This window comes from Boleophthalmus pectinirostris, unplaced genomic scaffold (genome assembly GCF_026225935.1).
Source record: "Boleophthalmus pectinirostris isolate CB_2022bp ecotype Guang Dong unplaced genomic scaffold, ASM2622593v1 HiC_scaffold_14, whole genome shotgun sequence".
NCBI lineage: Eukaryota > Metazoa > Chordata > Actinopteri > Gobiiformes > Gobiidae > Boleophthalmus > Boleophthalmus pectinirostris.
This window is the reverse complement of record NW_026571047.1, coordinates 4,701,093-4,724,757: the sequence shown is the minus strand read 5'-3', so window position 1 is coordinate 4,724,757 and position 23,665 is coordinate 4,701,093. Positions and strand designations below refer to the sequence as shown.

At 43.1% G+C, this 23,665-nt stretch overlaps 2 protein-coding genes across 5 annotated transcripts in view; both read right to left on the bottom strand.

The window, feature by feature from the left end:
• Window positions 1-4,802: 4,802 nt before the first annotated feature.
• Window positions 4,803-11,952, bottom strand: LOC110155180 (WAP, Kazal, immunoglobulin, Kunitz and NTR domain-containing protein 2-like). Its single transcript, XM_055150628.1, is given in 3 exon segments — window positions 4,803-7,191; window positions 7,193-7,572; window positions 10,023-11,952. Coding segments are annotated over 3 exon segments (1,725 nt in total). The 5' UTR covers window positions 10,209-11,952; the 3' UTR covers window positions 4,803-6,032.
• A 3,270-nt stretch (window positions 11,953-15,222) lies between these two features.
• The window catches only part of abcc3 (ATP-binding cassette, sub-family C (CFTR/MRP), member 3), a 124,761-nt gene continuing 116,318 nt past the window's right edge, over window positions 15,223-23,665 (bottom strand). For all 4 annotated transcript variants that reach the window (XM_020919219.2, XM_055150108.1, XM_020919220.2 and 1 more), the window contains exons 27-31: window positions 22,112-22,258; window positions 21,196-21,354; window positions 19,814-19,980; window positions 18,134-18,328; window positions 15,223-17,138 (exon numbers count right to left, since the gene is read on the bottom strand). In XM_020919219.2, the coding sequence (XP_020774878.1) occupies window positions 17,027-17,138; window positions 18,134-18,328; window positions 19,814-19,980; window positions 21,196-21,354; window positions 22,112-22,258 (780 nt within the window). In that variant the 3' untranslated portion in view covers window positions 15,223-17,026. The remainder of the gene's footprint in view (window positions 17,139-18,133; window positions 18,329-19,813; window positions 19,981-21,195; window positions 21,355-22,111; window positions 22,259-23,665) is intronic.

Below are 23,665 nucleotides of genomic sequence, written 5' to 3'. Positions count from 1 at the left end.
GGTTTAGACCTGGTTTAGACCTGGTTTTGATCTAGTTTAGATCTAGTTTAAACCTGGTTTAGATCTAGTTTAAATCTAGTTTAGACCTGGATTTAGTTCTGGTTTTAGTCCTGGTTTTTGTCTTGGTTTGGACCTGGTTTAGTCCTGGTTTAGTTTCCGGGGGGGGGGGGGGGGGGGCAAAATGTGAAAACAGGAAGATATCTCTGTGTAATCCATTTATTTCAACAAAGTAACTGTAATCCAATTACCACTCACTGAAACAGTAACTGTAACCGAATACAGTTACTCATCATTTGTACTCTGATTACATAACTCTAGTACATGTAATCTGTTACTCCCCAACACTGATTATAATTAGTCCACTCTGATCTATTCTACTCTAAAATCACCCAGAGAAATACATTCAGTCAGGAGTCTCCAACCTGCAGCTCAGGAGCTACCAGCAGCTCTCCAATTGTATTTATTAAATCCCTTTTACCATAGTACAATGTGTCATTTTGATGCCTAACTTTGTACACTAATAAATGGATAAAGGTTTATGTTTTATAAACATCTAACTGTACCTCATCTAAAACCGTGACTCTTGTATTTGCTAAAACTAGTAGCTCTCCGGCGTTTTTGTTTGTAAAAGTAGCTCACTGGAGGAAAAAGGCTTTAGACTCCTGCATGAAGTAATGACCTGCAAAAACATGTATCCAAATGTATGAGCGGATTTGGCCATTCTCTAATTTCTACTTAAGTTGTTGGAGTAATACCTGTTGTAAATTTAAATAACAGTTTTACAAATCAAGAAGCAGTTTGTGTTGAATTTTTTTTTTTTAAAATGACAAGTGCAGAGTTCTATTTTTGAGAGTTCTACACTGATGACCTCACACTGGGAGAATTCTGTCCAAAATTTTGTCTCAGTTTACCAAAATAAATAAATAAATACAATTCTGAAGTGCGATGGATTTGGATGAGCAGTGACTGTGTCCTGCTGCCAGTGAGTGGAAGATGCGTCAGCGTCTGTTTCTGTTTGGGTATGACCTCTGTGCATCATGTGGACGTGTGCTGCCCCCGTGTGTTCTTGAAGAGTTATTACAGGAGTGTCAACAAAACATCATCAGTGACAGAACATAACAGTAAAAGTAGCAAAGTACTGTACTGAGATAAGAATTGTAGGTATATGTTACTTTTAATTTTTACTCCACTGCATTTTTAAACAGGACTGAAAAAAAAAGTATTTTTATTTTAATTTTATTTTAGAGACTTGCTGAAAAGGCTGAGGGTTTATTTTAAGACTAATCCATAGCAGTGTTGTAGTCAAGACCGCACTAATCGAGACCAAGACCAGTCCGAGACCACAGGGTCCCAAGACCAGGACAAGACCAAGACTTTTAAAAGTCGACACAGAGACAAGACCAAGACCACAGCCCATCGGGACCAAATCAAGACCGTCTTTGTAACTTTCTACATTTATTTGTATTTTCCAGTTATTTTGGCACAAATATATCAATGTTTTTATAAATCTATTTCCATTTTATCTGATTAATGTTCATTTAAGATTAATGTTCATTAAGACAAGCAAACTGTACTGCACTGAACTGTACTGTGCCCTGTTTATGGACCCTTTTGAACCCTTCTTTAAGAGAACTTCCACTGGCAATTTACACAAAACTGTGAAGAAAGTGGGTTTGTTTGCCTAATTACCTAATTACAACAGCGGCTGTAATGAAATATGATCACACTCGTCGAGTTTCAAACCTCAAGACCGAGACAAGACAAAGACCAAGCGCCTTCAAGACCGAGTCCAAATGTGGTCGAGTTCGAGACGAGACCAAGACTGTAAAAAACAAAACAAAAACAATAATCTCCAGGCTGGTCTCAAGACTAAGACTCGAGTACTATAACACTAACCCATAGTCTGAGCAAACAAAAGTATACAAATGAAAACAGCTAAAAAAAAAAAAAAAAAAAAGGGAAAAAAAAAAAAGTTTTGGCTGGACATTTGAAGCTTTATTAGACCAAAAATTTGTGAAATACTTTATTTTTAAACTGGTACTTTAATACTTTTACTTAAGTGCATTTTTTCATGTGATATTTACTTGAGTATTTTCTATTGTATTTTTTTTTTGCTTCATTATTTGTACTTTAATTTAACAAAACAATTAACAAAATGGAGTACTTCTTCCACCTCTGCATATCATTACATCATATAACACATTTTTTAGCATAGATTTTGAGTGTTTAAAAAAAAAAAAAAAAAAAAAAAAAAGATAAATCACATTCAAAGGAAAGATTATTCAAACTGGAGTATATTCTGTTTCCTCACTTCTTTCTCCTTGATTCCTCTCCTCGATTCTGCAGGAAATGGGCGAGGAAGACACAGAGAGGAGAGACGAAATAAACTCCTCACTGACACCAATAAAGTCTGATTCTTTTCTCTGATGTCAGATTCTTACTCCTTCCTGCTGTAGTTTTCTTCGGGACACTGCTTAATATGAATTAGATTTGATTGACAGCTGATAAAATGAGGGTCGAGGAGAGGAATCAAGGAGAAGGAAGCGAGAAAAGAGAAATGAGACGCGGCCACAGTCAAGGAACTCCTGTATCTCCAAAGAAAATCACATCCTGATACTGAGATTATTGTGTAGTTACTTCAAGACAACACCAGGGGGAGCCAAAACTTACATATACACACACTCACCCTCTACTAGTAATAATAGTTCTGTTATTCCTTATTGTTTGGAATGTCCCACAGTAGGGCATTAAACATATCTCCCTTGCACATGTTTTATAACTCGAAAATATCTTAAAAAACTCAAATTCTTACCACGTTTCTTACAAAGTTTATTTCCATACTCTGCAATAATCAACGTAAAATGGTAATATCTCCATGGAAACAAGATCCTACACCAGGAAAGTTACACAGTGCAGCTTTATCATCAGACAGAGTGAGACGTTTATGTGAAATTGTATTAACTTGATCTGTCTGTGCCACGAAATCTGACTTAAATATTCACTTAGTTAAATCAAACTATATTATTACATTTGTTAGATTGACATAGTAATCCTTTATTATTAGCCTGTTTACATCTCAAAGCTCAAAACACTCTGCTCCACCTTGTGATGTCATGAAGTGGTACAGTTAATCGTGCCCTTTTACCTTTAGTTCAGTAGAGATTGAGAATTTCAGGGCTGAAATCATCCAGTTGATTCTAGTGAAGGTGTGTGGAGTTTAAAAACACAGTGGAGCTCTTCCTGTATTATTACCTCATGACATCACAAGGTGGATCAGAGTGTTTTCAGTTTGAGAGTTTGTGTGTTAAACATGTGAATGAAACAAAAACAACACTGGGTATGTTTTTGATGAAGAAACAACATTATAACAAAGATTTTTACTTATTTTTTTGTAACACTAAATGTATAAATGTTAAATGACGTCTTTGATCCACGTGTTTTGGCTTGTTACATGTACTCAACTACTCAACTCACTGTTGTTGGCATTATTTGTAACGTGCCAGTACTCAAAAGTCTCACTAAGCATGAATATGTGTTTTTACAATGAGTCTGTTGGCTAAATAAATACTAACGAGCATAACAGTGACCACTTCTGTCATCTCTAAACCAAACCCAAGTGGCCGAGTTCTCTAGCCTGATTCATCAGCCGGTTTCACTTCGTAGAAACTGTCTGACCTCGCAGCATTAGAATTCATTCGCTCGACGGTAAGTGGGTACTTTTTTATTTAACCAATCACTGACATAAGTAATATGCCGCTAACAGGACTAACTGGTATATTAAGCTTTTCCAAAATCCCGTAAGAAGAAGGACAATAATGTCTTTTCCCTTGATAAAATTCACCACACAATCTTTTTATTCCGACTTTAAATCCTTGATCTTGGGAATCGTTGCAACACAGAATACATGTCTCTTTGCTGATTGGCTGGTGCCTGAACTCACACTTCTGGGTTTTTGTGAACTGTCTAGTGTATTCTGATTACTGACCTAGTTGCTGGAGAGAAATGAAATTGAGCAGAGGCAGTAGTTGGCGTCAGCCTGGCTACTAGTTCAAATCTGAATCATCCTGGAATTTACAGAAGTAAAGAAGAATGTTTGTGAAGTGGAGATGTTGCTTTTGCTTGAATGTTCCACAATATGACATGAAACACACCTATTCAATTACAGGTGCTGCTTAACACATCGCCTCTCCACAGATCTGACTTAGAACTTGACCCACCTGCTTTTCTACATAGACCAGTTTTAATGCCACACAGTGGAACATTCTGCTAAAGTAATAACATGGAGATAAGGCAGCACTGGACCCCCCACCAGAAAGGTTCCATAGTGCAGGTTTAATGTGGATTATCCCTGAGTGTGTGTTTGGGCCCCTCTGGGGCTGTTACACACTCTTAACATGTGCACAGTGAACACAGTGAGCTGACAGACTGTTGGCCTCGTGGACTCTGACAGTGTGTCAGGAGATCTGTGCCAGTATTAAGAGTCAGGGGAGTCATTGCAAACATCAGACTGACTCCGGCTTCAAACCCTCAACCCTGGGCCCCACCTGTGATCTACAGCCATGGGACCTGTGTGGCTCCGTCACTGCGTGTGAGGCCACTGTCCTCTCAGTACTGGCTCCAGATGAGATGAGCAGAGCAGATGTGCTCTGGCTGATGCCTTCCCCAGGCCTGTGCTCTGCTCTGGGCCCGTCCTGGGGTGGGCCTGCACAAGGACCTCCAGGAGGACCTCCACTATGACCTCGTTCACCTTTCTACTGCTGGGGCTAATGTGGACTCTCTACTGCCCTCATGTGTCCGTGTGAGGCTCAGCACAGCTGGAGGTGTGTAAACCCTCATCACACTGTGTGCATGTTCTACAGAGACCTCCCTTCTCCTTTTCCATGTGTGGCTGGACTGGACTCCAGTGCAGGGTCACTCAGTGCACTTTATTCTCAGCCAAACACTTTGTTCATCAGCCTTTCTTCATTTGAATAAAGTGGCTTTTGATAAGACACAAATGAAATGTTACATTTGTCTGATGTTAATTATAAAGTAGATTTATTCATAATTACAAGCACTATTTACATGAAGTGAAAGTGGATGTCCACAGTGGTGATTCTGGCTCACACACTCCTCACTGTGGGCTGCCAGTTTGTAATGAACCCAGAGGTCTCTCATTCGACGTGTCCTCGTGTATGATCTGATAATGGCATTCCAGGCATGGAACCAGTTTGTTTTGTGCGCGCTGCTCTCACTTAGTGATTGAAGGTGCGGCTGGGCCTCTCTTTGTTGTGGTGCTCCAACAGCTGCTGGAGTGTGCTGGCCTCCCGGGGGTGCAGCCCGTAAAGGCCTGTGGAGGAGGATGGGAGAAACAGAGTGCGCGATGGCGAACACCCCTGAAGCCTCCTGTTGGCACGCCATGAAACGCATAACTCTCCACAGCTCCATGTGAGCCTACAGCCCGGCTCCTGCGCCAATTACAGCCCACCACAGAGGCTGGGCACAGGGCACACATTTTTACAATCCCACAGAGAGGCCAATCAAAGCTTTGTTTAACTAAACTCTGTGGTTACCAGCTCACAGCCCTTATATCTCTGTTTTTACATGAAGATCAATGAGCATGTCTGCAGCAAATTACATACACATATACTTATATACTACACACAAACATGTATGTGTACTCACACACACAGCACACCGGTCACTCTGCACACACAAGAAAACAATTGGATGAAAGAAACAGCCACAATGTGAAGACAAAAGCGCAGGGCTGGCACATATGTGTGTGATCCACACACACTCACATGTGTCTGATGCTTTCTATGACAACATGTCCCAGTAGCACAGTATTTATGACAGTACACAGTGAAGAGAAGCACAGTAAGTATGAGAGTACACAGGAGGAGCACAGTAAGTATGACACAGTAAACAACAGGAGCACATTAAGTATGACACGGGACACAGGAGGAGAACATTCACTTTAACATGTCAAATGCAGCATTAGTGTCAGAAGAGTTCTTTTGTTAAAATAAAGCATCCGGACGGACAGAAGTTTACTGGGGACTGTTGGTGATGGCTCGCAGAATGTCACATGTGTTTTTAGATATGACCTCTTTGAGCTTCCGTACTCGGCGTGGACTGGACGCTCCCACAAAGCTCTCGGGCTGCAGCACAGCCATTCCGTCACTGACATTCCCCATGATGATGACCGGGCCCTCTGCGGCTGCCCCTGTGATGTTGGGGCAGGGGCAGGTCCAGTCCATGTTCAGGAAAGTGACCTCCAGAGGCTCTGCGCCGAAGAAGCGCAGACCCATCTTCTCGTCCTTCAGGATCTCCTCCACAGAGACCAGGGCGTGTCCGGAGTCCTTCTCCTCGGTCAGCTCGCTCATCCGGCCCACAATCACAAAGTCGCTCCTGCAGAAGCTGGTGACCATCTTGCCGCGGGGCTTGCACACTTTACAGTGTTGGTTTTTAGGGAAGGGGCACATCTCCTCACAGGCTTCTTTGGACTCAAAGTTGTTGTCGTTGCCTTCACATCCTCCATAGATGAAGGACTGGCACTGGAGCAGATTGCTGCTGTATGCCCAGCGCGGCTCGTACGCCTTACAGGGGCCCTGCAGACTGGGCAGTCCACAGGGGCCCGACAGCTCGGGGCCACAGCAGCGCATACACGCCTCATACGTGTCAAAGAGCCTGGAGCCAGGCTGCTCGGGGCCCTGGCAGTGGCTCACAGACAGACAGTTATTAGCTTTGCGCTCATAGTACCAGCTGACCCTCTCCTCACCGGGGCAGGGCTCCGAGCTGCCAGGGGGCTTCACACACTCCTCTGGGAGACAGCGGCTCAGGTTGGCCCCCTGGCTGTGGAGGGGCTGAGGGGGCAGGACGGTGAGGGGGTGGTGAGCTTGCACAGAGCCAGAGGGGTTGCGGGCGGTGCAGGTGTACACCCCAGAGTCCTGGGGCTGGGCGTTGTAGATGACCAGCTGGCCGATGTTGGTGACCACCATGTTGCCCCTGACGTGGTTGGGCTTCATGAGCACGCGCTCGGCCCCCTCGGGCTGCTGCTTCTCCCACGTGATGTCAGGGCGAGGACGCCCCACTGTGTCACACAGGAAGCTGGCCGTGTCGCCCACGCTGACCGTCTGCTGCACGGGGCTGCTGACCAGAGCGGGGGACTGGGGCTCTGTGGGGGTGGGGGGCGGTGGTGTGGAGGGGGGCGGTAGTGGGGCGTCCTGTGGTGGCTCGGGGCAGAGTGGGGCTGGTGTTGGGCCAGCTCAGGTGGAAGCGGCAGGTGACCACGGTCAGACTGATGCCTCTGGAGCAGGCCTCCGCGTCCATGTAGCACCTGTTGTAGTAGGTCATCCCGTCGGAGGCGCAGGTGAAGTGGGGCTCCCTCTCGCAGCGGTCCCTGCACTTACACACGGGCTGCCCGTCCCAGATGTCACACACAGAGCCCTGCTGCGAGCACATGAAGCTGGCACAGCTGGCCTGAGGGGGCATGCCCACCGGACCCTTGGTCCCGTCCATATAACGCGCCGCCACACAGCTGCGGTTCCCACACACGTTCTGACAGCACTTCTCTGAAGGCTCACACTCCTGCAGGAACACACACACCAACTCATGAACATGAAGGACATACACAGAAACACAACAAGCCTATTCCACTTAAGTTTGGTGAACAGTTCTGCGTCAGGCCCTGTTCAACTGAGAGCTGACGTCCTGACACAGACCAGAACCATGCCACTGACAATAAACAATCATCATATTAGGCTCATGTGCAAACATTTCTGTGACAAACTTTAGCTCTTCCAAGTTGTTGGTCGTGTAGTAACCTTTATGACCGAGGTGCACGAGCGCGGCATGAGCGCGCCACTGCAAACACGAGTGTCTGTTTGGTTTTCATGTGTGTTATGGAGCTGTGCAGCACTTCAGCGTAGATTTGATAGAGAACTGTAAACCAGACTTTAAAGGTGCACTGCACCACTTTTCTGGTGGAAAGTCCGCACCTGCTTGTCTCCATGGAGATGTTATTGTTTTTCCTGGAATGTTCCATGGTGTGACTGTAAACATTTCCATCTAACATTTATTCATTACAGGTGTTTCTATTACTCAGATAGGGACATAGTGAATAGAGGCGCTTCTCCACAGATCTGAACTGTAATGTAGTGTAGCCTGCTTGTCTCCCAGGGGATAGACAGGTTTAATCTATACTGTGGAACATTCTAGGCAAATCAATCATCAAATCAATAACATTTCCATAGAGACAAACAGGTGGCGGACCCTCCACTAGAAATGTTACATAGTGCACCTGTAAGCCCCAGGGGCCAGATCAGGCCCTCCCACTGATCTGACCCGTAACCCTCTTCCAAACATACATGTGGCTGTACGGGCTCGTCAAAGCCTGATCCCAACAGATCTCAGAAGTTCAGCAGGGCTGGGTCTGGGTAGTACTTGGATGGGAGACACTGGGAAAATCAGGAGCCACAGTGGGGCTCCAGTGGGAATAACTGTTGTTGTGTCCTTAGGCAAGACACTTCACCCTCATTGCCTAGTATGAAAGTGGTGTGTGTGTGAGTGATGGTGGTGGTCGGAGGGGCCGATGGTGCAGATTAGCAGCCTCACTTCTGTCAGACGAGGCACAACCGTAGAACTTGTGGTTTTCCTAGAAACACTTCTGTAACTGTGCCCCAGGGCAGCTGTGGCTACAGTAGTAGTTTACCACCATCAGGCCTGGAGTGAATGAAGAATGAACTGTAAAGCGCTTTGTAAAAACTTTACTTACTTCTATACATATATGTAAAACATGTATTTTATGCTATAGGCTAGTTTCTTTTTGGTTTAGTCCCAATTTAGTCCTGATATAATCTTGATTTAGTGCTGGTTTAGTGCTGGTTTAGTCCTGTTTCAGACTTGGTTCGTCCTAGTCTAGTCCTGGATTAAGCTGCTTCAGTCCTGGATTGGCTGGATTTCTCAATGTTGATAAAGTCTTTTGTATTTGATTTTTCATAAAAATCTAATATAGCAGTTGTTATGAAATCATTTCTAAAACAGATCTAGTTTTGGAGATATTTTAGCCTGAACAGTGTTCAAAGTGATGGTGTTGTACACGTACCAGCTCAGGGGCCACTGTCCCTCAGGGAAATACAGCTGCATCGGTCTGATGGAGACTAGACTGAAGCACCTCCTGAAGTCACCGCACACATCAAACTCTACACCTGTGTACAAGACTCTACACCTGTATATAAACTATACACCTGTGTACAAGACTCTACACCTGTGTACAAGACTCTACACCTGTATATAAACTCTACACCTGTGTATACAAGACTCTACACCTGTGTACAAGACTCTACACCTGTATATAAACTATACACCTGTATATACAATACTCTACACCTGTGTACAAGACTCTACACCTGTGTACAAGACTACACCTGTGTACAAGACTCTACACCTGTATATAAAAGACTCTACACCTGTGTACAAGACTCTACACCTGTGTACAAGACTCTACACCTGTATATAAAAGACTCTACACCTGTGTACAAGACTCTACACCTGTATATAAACTATACACCTGTATATACAAGACTCTACACCTGTGTACAAGACTCTACACCTGTGTACAAGACTACACCTGTGTACAAGACTCTACACCTGTATATAAACTATACACCTGTGTACAAGACTCTACACCTGTATATACAAGACTCTACACCTGTATATAAACTATACACCTGTGTACAAGACTATACACCTGTATACAAGACTCTACACCTGTGTATAAAACAGTATATCTGTGTATAAAACTATATCTGTATATAAAAGTGTACATCTGTATATATAAAAGTGTATATCTGTATATAAAAGTGTATATCTGTATATAAAAGTGTACATCTGTATATAAAAGTGTACATCTGTATATAAAAGTGTATATAAAAGTGTACATGTGTATATAAAAGTGTATATAAAAGTGTACATCTGTATATAAAAGTGTATATAAAAGTGTATAGTATACACCTTTCTGATGAGAGTTTGGAGTTTACCTGGTCAGAGAGGCACTCGCGCGTGCACGTGCTCATGGCGTCCACCCACAGGTTGGGGTTCATGTCGTTGGGGCAGATGCCCGGGTGAGTGTAGGTGATTGCGGGCACCGCTCCGAGCTGCCACTCCATCCACATGGACGCGCACGCCAGCATCCAGAACCCGCGCGCAAACCGCCTCCAGCACATGTCCGCAGTGCACGAGCCGCACGAGAGTCCGAGAGAAGTTCTCAAAGAAACAAGTTTACGCAGAGTTGAAGAGTTTAAGAGTTGAAGAGTTGAAGAGTTTAGGAGCGCGTGAGGCGCGGAGAGGCGCTGCAGGTGGAGCCTCGTGTCTCTGTGAGCCTGCTCCCCGCTCTGAGCACCACCATCCCGCCTCTGGGGCTCCGGGGATGCTCGGGAGGGTTTGGTCTGATGCGGCTCTGCTGGCGGCACCTGTCTGAGCCCGAGCCGCTTAACCCTGTGTGTGCCGCGCACGAGGACTGCCCTGCGCACGAGGAGGGAGCCGCATGAGCCACTCGTGCAACTCAAGTCAGAGTTTGTGAGCTAAGAGAATCATCAATAATCAATAATCAGTCATCAATAATCAGTCATCAATAATCAGTCATCAATAATGAAAGAAAACGCATCATGCTGTTTGTTCTGCTTTTAAGTATTAGTGCAGCTATTTGCAAAAGCAGTGGGCGGAGACAGGGGGAGGTTAAAACGATCATTTTTAGTCAAGTCCAGTTTATTTATAAAGCACAATTAACAACAACCACAGCTGTACAAAGGTAAAATAACACACACAACAACACAGTAAAAGAATCAAAGACTAAAGCCTGTCAGCTTGTGTTCAGAACAGGGCTTTCAGATGAGTTTTTAACAAAGATTTACAAATATTTCAAGATGGGGCAGTTGTAATACCCAGAGGAAGACTGTTCCAGAGTCTGGGACCAGCTTCGCCAAAAGCCCCGTCCCCTCACGTTTTTAGCCTGGACCATGGAACATTTAACGTCATCTGGTCTGATGATCTCATGGTTCTACTGGGAACAAGGACAGACAGAAGCTCCGAGAGATAAAGAGACAGGCCAACGCATTTACACATTTAAAAATCATCAACAGGATCTTAAAATCCACCCTGAAGCTGACAGCAGCCGGTGCAGAGGCCAGAGCTGGAGAAATGAGCTCATTATTATGTCTTGGTTTGTGTGAGCATGCGCGCTGAAGCGTTTTGGACTGACTGTAAGTGGACGATGGAGCCCTGGTCTAACCCACTGTACAGAGAGTTACAGGAGTCCAGTCAGCAGGTGATGAAGACATGAATGAAGTGTTCTGGGTCATGGCGGGGCAGGTATGACTTCACCTCAGGAGATGCAGCTGGTAAAAACCTGCTCTGACAACCTGTTCTATCAAAAATAACACCAAGATTTCTGTCAGACTGGAGGCAATTTCAGCTCAGAAACTCTGAGATGTTTTGGCAACAGATAAATCACCAAATACCACAATTTGACTTAAAGAAGCTTAGAGCCATCCAGTCCTTTACATCCTGAAGGCTGCATGAGATGGTCTGGGTATTATCTGTGCTGGGTTTTAAGGGCAAGTAAACGTGTAAAAACTTGGCAAAACAATGCAAGGAAATGTTGTGTTTTTTGAAAACTGACCCAAGGGGCAGTATGTACAAAGAAAACAGTTAAGGACCCAAACCGGAGCCTGTGGAACTCCACAGCTCAGCTGAGTCACACCTAAACTATAGGAACCTAACTGAACAGAAAATCTCTTTCTTCACGGTAGGATCTGAACCACTTTAGAGCCACACCTTTGGTACCAACATATTCCTGAAGACGAGAAATCAAAATTTGGTGATCCACAGTGTCAAGTGCTGCAGTCAAATCTAAACACAACAACACCACGGAGGAAACAGAAGCAACAAGATCATTAAAAAGCCTTAAAAGTTTCAGAGCTGTGATGAGTTTTAAAGCCAGACTGAAAGTTTTCAAAGATGCAGTTTTCCTCCAGATAGACTTGAATGTTGCACAAAAAGTCCTTTTTTTTTTTTCAACACTTTTGACAAAAAAGACAGAGACAACTTAGAAATTGGCCTGTAGTTTGACAGAACCTCAAATGGTGTTTTTTTTTAAAGCAAAAGCATGTTTAAAAAAACAAGAGACACAGCCCGAGCTCAGAGGTGTTCAGAATGATCATAAGACACGGACCAATTACTTGTAAGACATCTCGTAAGAACCTGGAGGGACTAGAGTCACTTGTACAGTCATGGTTTTAGCTCGACTACAACATTTGACAGTTCAGCAAGACACACGAGTCCAAGTGCTCAAAATTCACAGCATGATCAGGATTTACAGACAAGTCAGCAGCTGTACATTCTCTTCACAAAAAAACTGAGAAATCTTTCACACAGTGAAAGTGACAGGACAGTTCTCATACTCGACTCAGCTGGAGTCACAGGGGGATTTAGGCTTTTTAAAAAGTCCTTGGGGTCTGTGACTGTTTACACTCAGCCTGTAGAACATGATTAAAGCTCAGAAAAGTGTATTTGACATGATTCACATGTTAGGTTAACATATATGTCCCTTTAAGTGATGATTACATAAAGATGTGCAGAATGGCACCTCCTGCTCTCCACCAAGAGCCCACACAAAGCCCGCTTTTGTGCACACTTTATGTAACTGCACCGTGTGCCACTGCACATGAAACTGGTGCAGACCCTGTGCTCCTCAAAGAGTGCCCACAGGACGTGTCCACAGCTCCACCAGAACAGAACCAGAACAGAACCAGAACAGAACCAGAACAGAACCAGAACAGAACCAGAACAGAACCAAAACAGTCTCAGCGGCCCCTGAAGATGTGACAGAAGATGAATGTGCTCAGTCCGGGCTCTTGTACAGACATGAGCAGGTGAGGAGTGTGATCCTGGTGCCCGGTGGAGGTCACATTTAAACTGATGTGTTGATTTTGTAATGTGATTTACAGACACATCAAAGCTCGCCCAAATGCTGCTCCACACTCTACTCACTCTTCACTCACTCCACACTGTGGTGGTGTCATACCACTGTAGCCACAGCTGCCCTGGGGCAGACTGATGGAAGCGAGGCTGTAATCATTGGCACAGATGCACACGCAACTTTCAGACGAGGCACAACCGTAGAACTTGTGGTTTTCCTAGAAACACTTCTCTAACTGTGCCCATTGTTTTTGCCCTGCACTCTCATGCAAAACCCACATTCCAAAAGCGCGTGCCAGAGCTGCAGACAGACAGTGCCCCAGGTCACACACACAGACACACGCACACACACACACACGTTTGTCTGATGATAGAGGGATTCTTGTCAAGTACAGACTCTTCTACAGCGCTGCTTCAGGCTAAGGGTTATTCAAGGACTCAGCCACACTGCTGTGATCTGTACTCCCACTGTCACACGCTTCAGGAGTGAACAGAGTGACATGTGTTTCAGGAGTGATCAGAGTGACATGTGTTTCAGGAGTGATCAGAGTGACACGTGTTTCATCAGAGTGACACGTGTTTCAGGAGTGATCAGAGTGACACGTGTTTCAGGAGTGATCAGAGTGTCATATGTTTCAGGAGTGATCAGAGTGACACGTGTTTCAGGAGTGATCAGAGTGTCCCATGTGTTTCAGGAGTGATCAGAGTGACACGTGTTTCAGGAGTGATCAGAGTGTCCCATGTTTCAGGAGTGATCAGAGTGTCCCATGTTTCAGGAGTGATCAGAGTGACCCATGTTTCAGGAGTGATCAGAGTGACACGTGTTTCAGGAGTGATCAGAGTGACACATGTTTCAGGAGTGATCAGAGTGACACGTGTTTCAGGAGTGATCAGAGTGACACGTGTTTCAGGAGTGATCAGAGTGACACGTGTTTCAGGAGTGATCAGAGTGTCCCATGTTTCAGGAGTGATCAGAGTGACATGTGTTTCAGGAGTGATCAGAGTGACACGTGTTTCAGGAGTGATCAGAGTGTCCCATGTTTCAGGAGTGATCAGAGTGTCATGTGTTTCAGGAGTGATCAGAGTGTCCCATGTTTCAGGAGTGATCAGAGTGACACGTGTTTCAGGAGTGATCAGAGTGACACGTGTTTCAGGAGTGATCAGAGTGACACGTGTTTCAGGAGTGATCAGAGTGTTTCAGGAGTGATCAGAGTGTGTTTCAGATCAGAGTGACATGTTTCAGAGTGATCACATGTTTCAGGAGTGATCAGAGTGTGTTTCAGTGGAGTTCAGGAGTGATCAGGAGTGTCATGTGTTTCAGGAGTGATCAGAGTGTCCCATGTGTTTCAGGAGTGATCAGAGTGTCATGTGTTTCAGGAGTGATCAGAGTGTCCCATGTTTCAGGAGTGATCAGAGTGTCATGTGTTTCAGGAGTGATCAGAGTGTCCCATGTTTCAGGAGTGGTATAAAAGTGTGAGAGTGTGGGTCAGTGAGGAAGAGACAAATGACCATAAGTCAGTAGCAGTAGCAGCAGTACCAAGACTGAGCAGAGGAGGCAGTACATGTGTCATTGTGAGCTGACCCCTCTGACCTGCACTGACAGAGAGAGCAGTCCAGTCATTATGAAAACTGGGGTATTTCCATTCACGTCCTTTTGACTGAACTTTAAGCCAGTAGTAAATATGTAACTTTTAATGTACTCTTAATGTACTTTTTTAAATCCCTTTTTGCTGTTTTTATTTGAAAACCAGATTCTTACTGTGAGCAGGCTTGCATTTCCACAAACCTGACTCTTATTTGGCCCAAAAAAATGGCCTCCTGCTGCTTGTTTCCATATACTGTATCTTCAAGTGTTTCTTGAATACTTTTATTTTGTTTTTAAAATAACACTCATTACTTTATTACTTACCTACACTATATTCCATAATAATATCTATAATGTGCTTTAATAATATACAATATACTAACTCTAATATAATATACTAGTGATACTACAATATACAATTTTATACTATACACTAACTATACTATAATAGTGTAATGGTGCAGAAGAATAAGGAGTGTGAGCGCTCTCTGGTGGATATGAGGAGAACGTGCATGTGCTACACTCATGTTTATCACAAACCTCTCATGCACATGGACAGAACCAGAGGCTTCATGTTTAGTCTTACTCACTAAATGAGGTTCTGTTGCTGGAGCCTGGAGTCTCTCTCCTCTAATGAACCATCAGTGTCACGTCAAAGCCAATAACAGCACACATCATCATAGACTCTTTTTTTAATAAAGGCATTATTATCATATTTCATATTTTGGTGGCTGACAATTCAAGTTTTGAAAGATCTGCTTCACAAAAGAATCACACATAAAACACAGAGCAAACTTGTCTAGCAGAAACATTCCTTTAACTTAAATAACAGTACAAAAATAAGTGGGCTTGTCACAAAACGCTCAGTGTAGTACAGTGGCACAGTATTCTCTGGAGTAGAAAAACATCAAATATAAAAGTTGCGATTGTCTCATGTTTCAGCATAAAGAGTTGACATTGACAGTGATACATTCTGGCTTACTTCCTCACACTGGCAGAAGGCACTAAGGGGCACGCTCGACTCATACTGTGTCCTCACTCAACACCACAGAGACGAGCCAAACAGTGCAGGGGACACTGCGAGATCAAACAGGGGATACACACTGGTGGACACTACTTAGCTACATATTACTTGAGTAACTTTTAAAATTTTCGGAGCTTGAGCTTTGAGCTACAAAGATGTAGACTGACAAATGATACAGGATTACACAAACATAGGAATGAAACAAAACACAACTCCAGGTGAGTTTTTGAGGAGGTAACAGCATTAGAAGACGACTTACAGCTCACGAGAGTCAGTTTTGTGTAACATAGGACCTTCAGTAAAATTGTACTTCTGAGAGTAATTTCAGACACTATACTTTTACTCTCCTTTAGTAATATAATGTACAGTGTAACTGTACTTCTACTTGAGTTATATTTTGCACAGACAATATGAAATGATTTGAACATTTGTGTTCACTGCAATACCAGACTCTAATGTCCTTTCACTGAGAATTATAAATCAGATGTTGTGCAGTACTTCCCCTAAATACCTTTGTACTTATACATGAGTATTTATCGGAGTAGTCTCTCCTATGGAGCTGTTAGGAAAAATTTAAATATTCAGATTTATCTCAGAGACTATCCAGCTACGCACTAACTAATATCCATAATGCAGTTGTTTTAAGTCCATTTCAGTCTTTATATAATGAAATGTGACCATTTTGTTGTTTATGGTGAGGAAATTAATATTAAAATTAAAAATAAAATAGAAGGGAAATGTGGCTTAATCAGTATGAGGGGAAAATGATCCGTTCTTTTATTGTATGTCCCGGTGTCACACAGTGTCTCTTGCTCTGGTTTGGCTCTCAGCGGTTGATGTGTGAAATCCTAGAGTGAGTTCAGACAGAGTAATGTCCAAGCTGGAGAAAGGAGGACGTACAGGGCCCTGGGTTTGGAGACTGGGTCACTTTCTGTGGAGGTAGGTCTCTATGGTAACTCCAAAGAGAAACCAGGGTTAGACATGTCACAATATTTACTCTACTTCATTCAGAAATATGTGTTGTGCAAGATGAAAACAGCTCATCTCCCAACATATAAAGGTATTGATAGAATTAGGTAATGTGCTCCCAAACGGTACAAAAAAAATGTAAATCTGTATAAAATCTGTAAACTGTAAATGTGCCGATACGGTAACTTCATAAACAACTAGTATGCAAACTGTGCACCAGTCTCATTTCCTGTTTTACAAAAGATAAAGTCAAACAAAAACACTCTCATAAAGTCTGACCTTAAGAGTTGATTCTATAAGATATCTGTACATGTTTTTATTCAATAATATGAAAAAATGGGGAAGATCCCCTTTAAATATGGTGACAGTTCTGCCAGAGACCAGAGGACGACCTGCTCTAGTGACTTGGTTTAGTTTAGTTGATATAAGGTGTTCCAGTCTCATAGCCCAGGGCCTGGTCTGCTCCTGTGTTGGGAGGGGAGGGTGTGTTACTGAGCCAGCCCAGCGTCTTTGGCCATGCCGTAAAAGATTCCTCTCTCAGATATGAGATTTGACGGAGTGTCAAACTCTGCAATTCTTCCCTTGTCCAACACCAGCACTCTGCAAACACAAGCACAGGACTACTGTTAGTGTTAGTGTGTGGAAAGAAAGACATCTGCCACGTTTACACCAGAGCTTTAATTCTGAATGGAAATGATTTAATTCTGAACAAAAAATGATTCCACTTTAAAAAGACCGTGTAAACACTTAAGTCCTAATGAAAGTGATCATTTGGAATTAAACTTAATTCTGAAGTAAGTGGGGAGTTTATTCCGATTTTAAAGCCAAATTAATTTCTTCCTGGATCATGTAAACGGATCCAGACGATCCGGCTCCACCAGTCCTGGCTTCAGACTTTCATCCACATCTCTTTGGATTTGTGAGCGGGATGTGGGAGTGGGCTGAGGTAGAGCAGCCTCAAACACATTTTGTCTTCTTCCTCCTTCTCCGACGCTCTTCCCTTCTGATCCTCAGCTGACAGACGTAAAGTGTGATGAGAGAATTCTCCAGCTGCTGTGCAATTATCATCAGAACCACTGTGGAAAAAGTTTGTGTCCGTGGTGTAACAACAAACTGAGATAACAAAAAAGCCGGTAGCAGCTGAAGTGTGTGTTTTCTTCTGGTTGACGTAAATATGTTTGTGTCTCTGTCCAGTCAGAACACTTCCCCACCTCCAGACGATGAGCGGAATTAAATAAAGGTGATTACATGTTTTCCATGTAAACCTCAATTCAGAATTATTATTTCCATGTAAACTCAAAGGAGAATATTTTAATTCCAAACTATTTAATTCAGAACAATTAATTTGGAATGGCCAGTGGGTTACATAGACAGAACATGGTGGCAGCATTTTATGTCAGGTTTTAAAGGGACACTTGTCTCTGTGGAGATGTTATTGCTTTGACTGGAATATTCTACAATATGACATTACATGTTAAATAAGTAATCATTTCACTTTCAAGACGTCCAAAGAGCTTTATTCATTCACTCCACATTCTGTGATGGTGAAAATCCGTCCTGCACCATCACACACCACATTCATACGAGGTGTGTACCTGGTGTAGTCCATGATAGTGTTGAGGCGGTGCGCGATGGTGAACACTGTGCACTCGTCAAACTGTGTGCGGATGGTGGACTGGATCAGGTCGTCCGTCTCCAGGTCGATGGCGGCCGTGGCCTCGTCCAGGATCAGGATGCGGGTTTTCCTGAGGAGAGCACGAGCCAGGCACACCAGCTGCCTCTGCCCCACGCTCACACACACACACACACACACACACACACACACACGCACACACACGCACACACACGCGCACACACACACACACACACACACACACACACACACGCACACACACACACACGCACACACACACACGCACACACACGCACACACACACACGCACACGCACACACACACGCACACACGCACACACACGCACACGCACACACGCGCACACACACACGCGCACACACACACACACACACACAGGGCATTAAAGCACATATGATCATATGAGTACAGCTATAGTCGACTAAAGACATTGTTGGTTGACTAAAGACATGTATTGCTGATGACAAATCAACTAAAACGGAGGCGTGGGAAAGGCTCTCACACCAGTATGTATCTCTGCATCTGCATCTCTCCAACTTCTAATGCAGTAAATAACTACTAGGAAACATTGTACCATATTTTTTGGACTATAAAGTACACCAGATCATAAAGGTGCAATATCAATAATGTTGAATTCTCTTGTCTATTTTCATACATAAGGTGCATTAAGTGAAACACTTGAGACTGATCCTTAGTCCAGGCGTCCACGATCCATTGGCAGATCGTGGTGTATTTCGCCCGGCGTTGTCTCCCTGTCTTGATGAATGTGGATTATGAATGTGAATGTGAGTCGATCATTTAAGTTTGTTTTTTTATTTCCTACGAGGACGACTCAAATATACATTCAGTAATAATATGTTTAATGCAGCTTTGCCACATTTGTTTACGTTTTACAGAAACAAAACTTAAAGCCACATGACTCATTTGCATAAACTATAAGCACTGAAAAAACAGCTGCTCCTTGTGTGCTGATGCAGTTCATCTCCTGTTGGATTAACTCTGTGAGGCTCCTGACTACAGGAGCCGTAATGTTCTGATAATCCATCGAGCGGTCGGGCTTCATAGTTTACAAAAGTCGTACTAAAACATTTTGACAGATTTCTGAGCACCGTGTACCACATACAATCAGTTTGAGGCCAGTAAACACAACCAGAATTAATTTATAAGGTGCACCGGATTATAAGGTACAATGTCCATTTTAAGAGCGTCTTATAGTCTGAAAACTATGGTATAGAAAAGTTGAATCTCACTTCTCCTTTCTTCTTTGGTCCCCAGAGACTGTATATATAAATGGTCATAGCTAACCCGCTATCCACCACATTCCAAATAGGAAATGAGCGTGGGTGCACTTCTGGCTCCATCGACTCTGGCTCCAATTGACGTAATGTTGAAAAACCTTCTCTGTGTAACTGCTGCTGTGAGCCTCGTCATTTTGGCTTTAACATGTTCATATTAACCTGCTCTACACGCTCCCGATGTTTTTATTTTGCTTTTTTGTCCGTAGAGAAAGTCCAAATTCGTTCCTATAACTGCTAGCCTCTGTGAGCTTTATTTGACTGGAGCCAGATGCTGTGGGTGATGTCACACTCTCTTAGTCCACTCCTTTCCACAGTGTGTGTCTCACCTGAGGTTCTCCCCGCCCTCGGCACACTCCAGCAGCAGCTGAGCCGGCTGGTTGCTCACAAACTTGTGCAGGTGAGCGTGTTCCAGAGCCTTCCACACCTCCTCGTCGCTGTATCTGTCAAACGGGTCCAGGTTCATGCGCAGAGTCCCTGAGAACAGCACGGGCTCCTGGGGCCAACACAAAACACACAGCTCTACTTAAAGGTCCTAAATTACTTGGCGTTAAGCCCTGTTAAAATATTATCTCCTCAAAAACAGACCTGGAGGTGTGTTTTATTTCATTCACACATGTTTGAGTCATCCTGTATTATTAGTCTGTCTACATCTAAGGTCAAAATGCTCTGTTCCACCTTGTGATATCATGAAACTGTAGTTTTCTAGTTAACAGCTCCTTTTAACATTAGTTCAGTAGAGACTGCCATGTCCAAGGCTGAAATGATCTAAATTATATATGTTTAAAAACACAGTGGAGCATTTCCTGTATTACCACATGACATCACAAGGTGGAACAGAGTGTTTTCTGTATGTGAGACAAACTCAGACTAAATATGCAGGATTTGTGTGTTAAACATGTGTGAGTGAAACAACTACTTTCTGTTCTCTTAAAGCTTAAAAAGTCATCGTGGTGAATAATTAGGATTCTCTCATGCATAAGGTAAGTGAGGAAGAACTTTGGACCGTTTAAAACCCTTTAAAATGAACTAGTTTCCTGTTTTTAGACAGTAAAACTCAGGTACAGCACTTTTAAATCAACTTAATGTCTAGATCTGTATTTTTTCACCAAATAGCGACTCTTAAGGTTTAATAAATATTTTTTACAGGCCAGATTATCAGAATTTTCAAACAATTGCACAACATCCCAGTCTAATTCTATATTACCAGTCAAAAGTTTGGACAAAAATTCTCATTCCTTGAATTTGTTTTGGCCAATTTGTTCTTGTTGATACACACTGAGGACATCAAATATATGAAGCAAGACAGATGGAATTATGTTGCAAAGATAAGACAAATAAAAACAAACTCTAAATATATTTCATATTTTATATAGAAATCCTCAAACTATCCACCTTTTGCTTTGCTGATATTGCTGCAAACACTTGGCCTTCTCTCAGTGACCTTCATGATGAAGTCTCTGAAGTGGTTTCACTTCACAGCTGTGCCATGTCAGGGTCAGGAGAGGAATGCCAAGACTGTACAAAGCAGTGATCAAAGCAAAAGGGAGGATATTCTGAAGAATCTAAACTATAAATCATAAGTTATTTCACCCTTTTACTGCACTCCATGCGCTCATTCATAGTTTTGAAGCCTTGAGTGAGAATGTAAATAGTCATGAACATAAAGACAAAAGCTTTAATTAAAGTGTGTGTCAGAACAGTAGTGCACCTGAGGGATGATGGTGAGTTTGGAGCGCAGGTCGTGCAGGCCGATCTCTGCAATCTTCACGTCGTCGATGGTGATCTCTCCTCCTGCTGCCTCCAGCAGGCGGAACAGGCACAGGGTCATGGAGGACTTCCCCGCTCCGGTCCGACCCACTATTCCAATCTGCACAACAAACACACAGGTCAGCTTTTCACCACCTCTGTGTGCTGCTTCAGACGAGAGCTCTAGAGCCAGCCCCTCTCTAAGTAAAAGCATGTGCTTTGGAGCACACGCAAGACTTTGGAGGAAGAAAGTGTTTTCTGGGTTGTTCATGTTAAGGAAATTGATAAAAGTCATTTTTATTGGCTTTAGAGAAGACAAAATACATAACAGAAAGCCCAAAACCTCCAGAATTCCCTCCCTGAGCTGCAGACGCTGCACTAGCACTGACTCATGATGCTGTAGGTGCTGGGGTTTACACTTCGGACCATTCGGATCAGAGAGAGACATTTTAGGTTTAAACCAACTCCATTTCTACATTGAACCTGGCAACACAAATGAGAGCCTCATGTGAGACTCATTCTGCTTTCTGATTGGACAACAGCCTTGAGAACCAAAACACCAAATTAAAACATAATTTACAAATAACATGGGCGTCACGTCAAATGTTGTTGTAATTAAGCATTACAGCTGTTTTCAGTAAAAGCTATTTTAGGTCACGTTTATGAAAATCCTACATACAGTTCCTTTAAATTAGGCTCAAAGCAATAGCAGCTCTCTGCAAAGTTACTATTAAATGAAGTGCTAAAACAAATCTATGAGTAAAATAAGACTGAAACACATGAAGCATGTTTTGGAGATTATAATCTGATTCAAAGCTAAGGTCATGTTTGTCAAAAGTCCCATTTCCTGCTGTAGTCTGATGAAGAAGAGTGCAGACCTTCTCCCCTCCTTTGACGCTCAGGCTGAGGTTCTTGAGCACCAGGTCCAGTCCCTCTCTGTATCTCACGCTGTAATCTTTGAACTGCACATTCCCGTGTGGCGGCCAATCAGGAGGCGGCTTCTTGTCTTCGATCTCCCACGGCGCCTGGGGACACAAACAGGGCTCTCCTGAACAACTCATTAGGCACAGCGTAATTTGTTTATCATTCTCTGACGTGTAGTGGCCAAACGTTTATCGGACCCATGGGACGGGCTTAGGAGAAGTGCTCAAAACAAATGTGCTCACTGAAGACTCTAGCAGCTAATGGGAGAACGTTGTGTACAGAACACATGTGTTGTGCAATAGGCTGGCACTGGTGGGGATCTAATAACAAGTAGCAGTAGTGGAGAGTACTGAAAATGTGTACTCAGTTTAAGTACTGTTGGATATATCAGTCATTCAGTCACATTCAAGTAACAAAGCGTCACTTTCTGGAGGTGTCACCTGCATGATTCCATCGAAACTGAAACTTAAAATCATACATGTGCTGCTCCACAGTATCCCATACACTGTGGAAGATTAAAGACAACGAACAGCAATTCCATGGAAAACAAGCAGGAGTCCTCCAGACACTGGTGAAGTTAACAATTTAGGGGCACTAGGCCAATTTGAGTTTGGTTCCCTCATTATAATTTTTTTTTTAATTTATCGCCTGTTTTTCTCCATTATTCTTGAGACACGCACATCTCTATTTGAATTAGGGTGGATTGGAAACTTGTCTTATTAGTTAGGTCGCCTACTACATAACCAGAGCTAAAAGAAGTTTTATTTTTTTGCTAGTACAATTACATTTTTGTTTACATCCGTTATATATGATTATGATTCTGCTACAGTTATGTTCAAATCAGGATCAAGCCCACTCTAATGTGACAGGGGAAATGCTTATTTATTTACTTATTTATTTAATGAGACAGGGACAGTGCACTATGTTTACATGAACCTTAACAGGAGAGATGTTTGTACCAGGTTGAAGCATCAGTGTTAACTTCCACCTGTCGTCCCTGAACAAGTTCATGGATTGATTGTATTTAACTGACCTTGGCTATCAACTGTTTTCCTGGAGACCTGTAGCATGTTTTGGGTTGATGGGGGAAACCGGAGCACCCGGAGGAAACCCATCCAGACACGGGGAGAAACAATCAAACTCCACACAGAGCTTTGACAGTTAAAATAGATTAGACAGTCAGATACTATTTTGATTAGGGCTGGTATCATTAAGAAGTTGCCGATACGATACATACTTCGATACATAGGCCACGATACCATACATATCTCGATACAGTGAGCTTTCGATTCAATATGATATATTTCAAATCGATTCGATACGGTTGAATAAAAATAAAGGCTAAATCATGTCTGTGATAGTAAAAGTCTTTGTTAAACCACGTCTTGTGTAAAGTTCATATGAAACACAAACATTTTAATCATCAAAACAGTCAAATGTCAAATGTGTCGCATAAACGAGTTTCCTTCCTTTGAACAAATAACAAAACTGTAGCTGTAACAAAATAA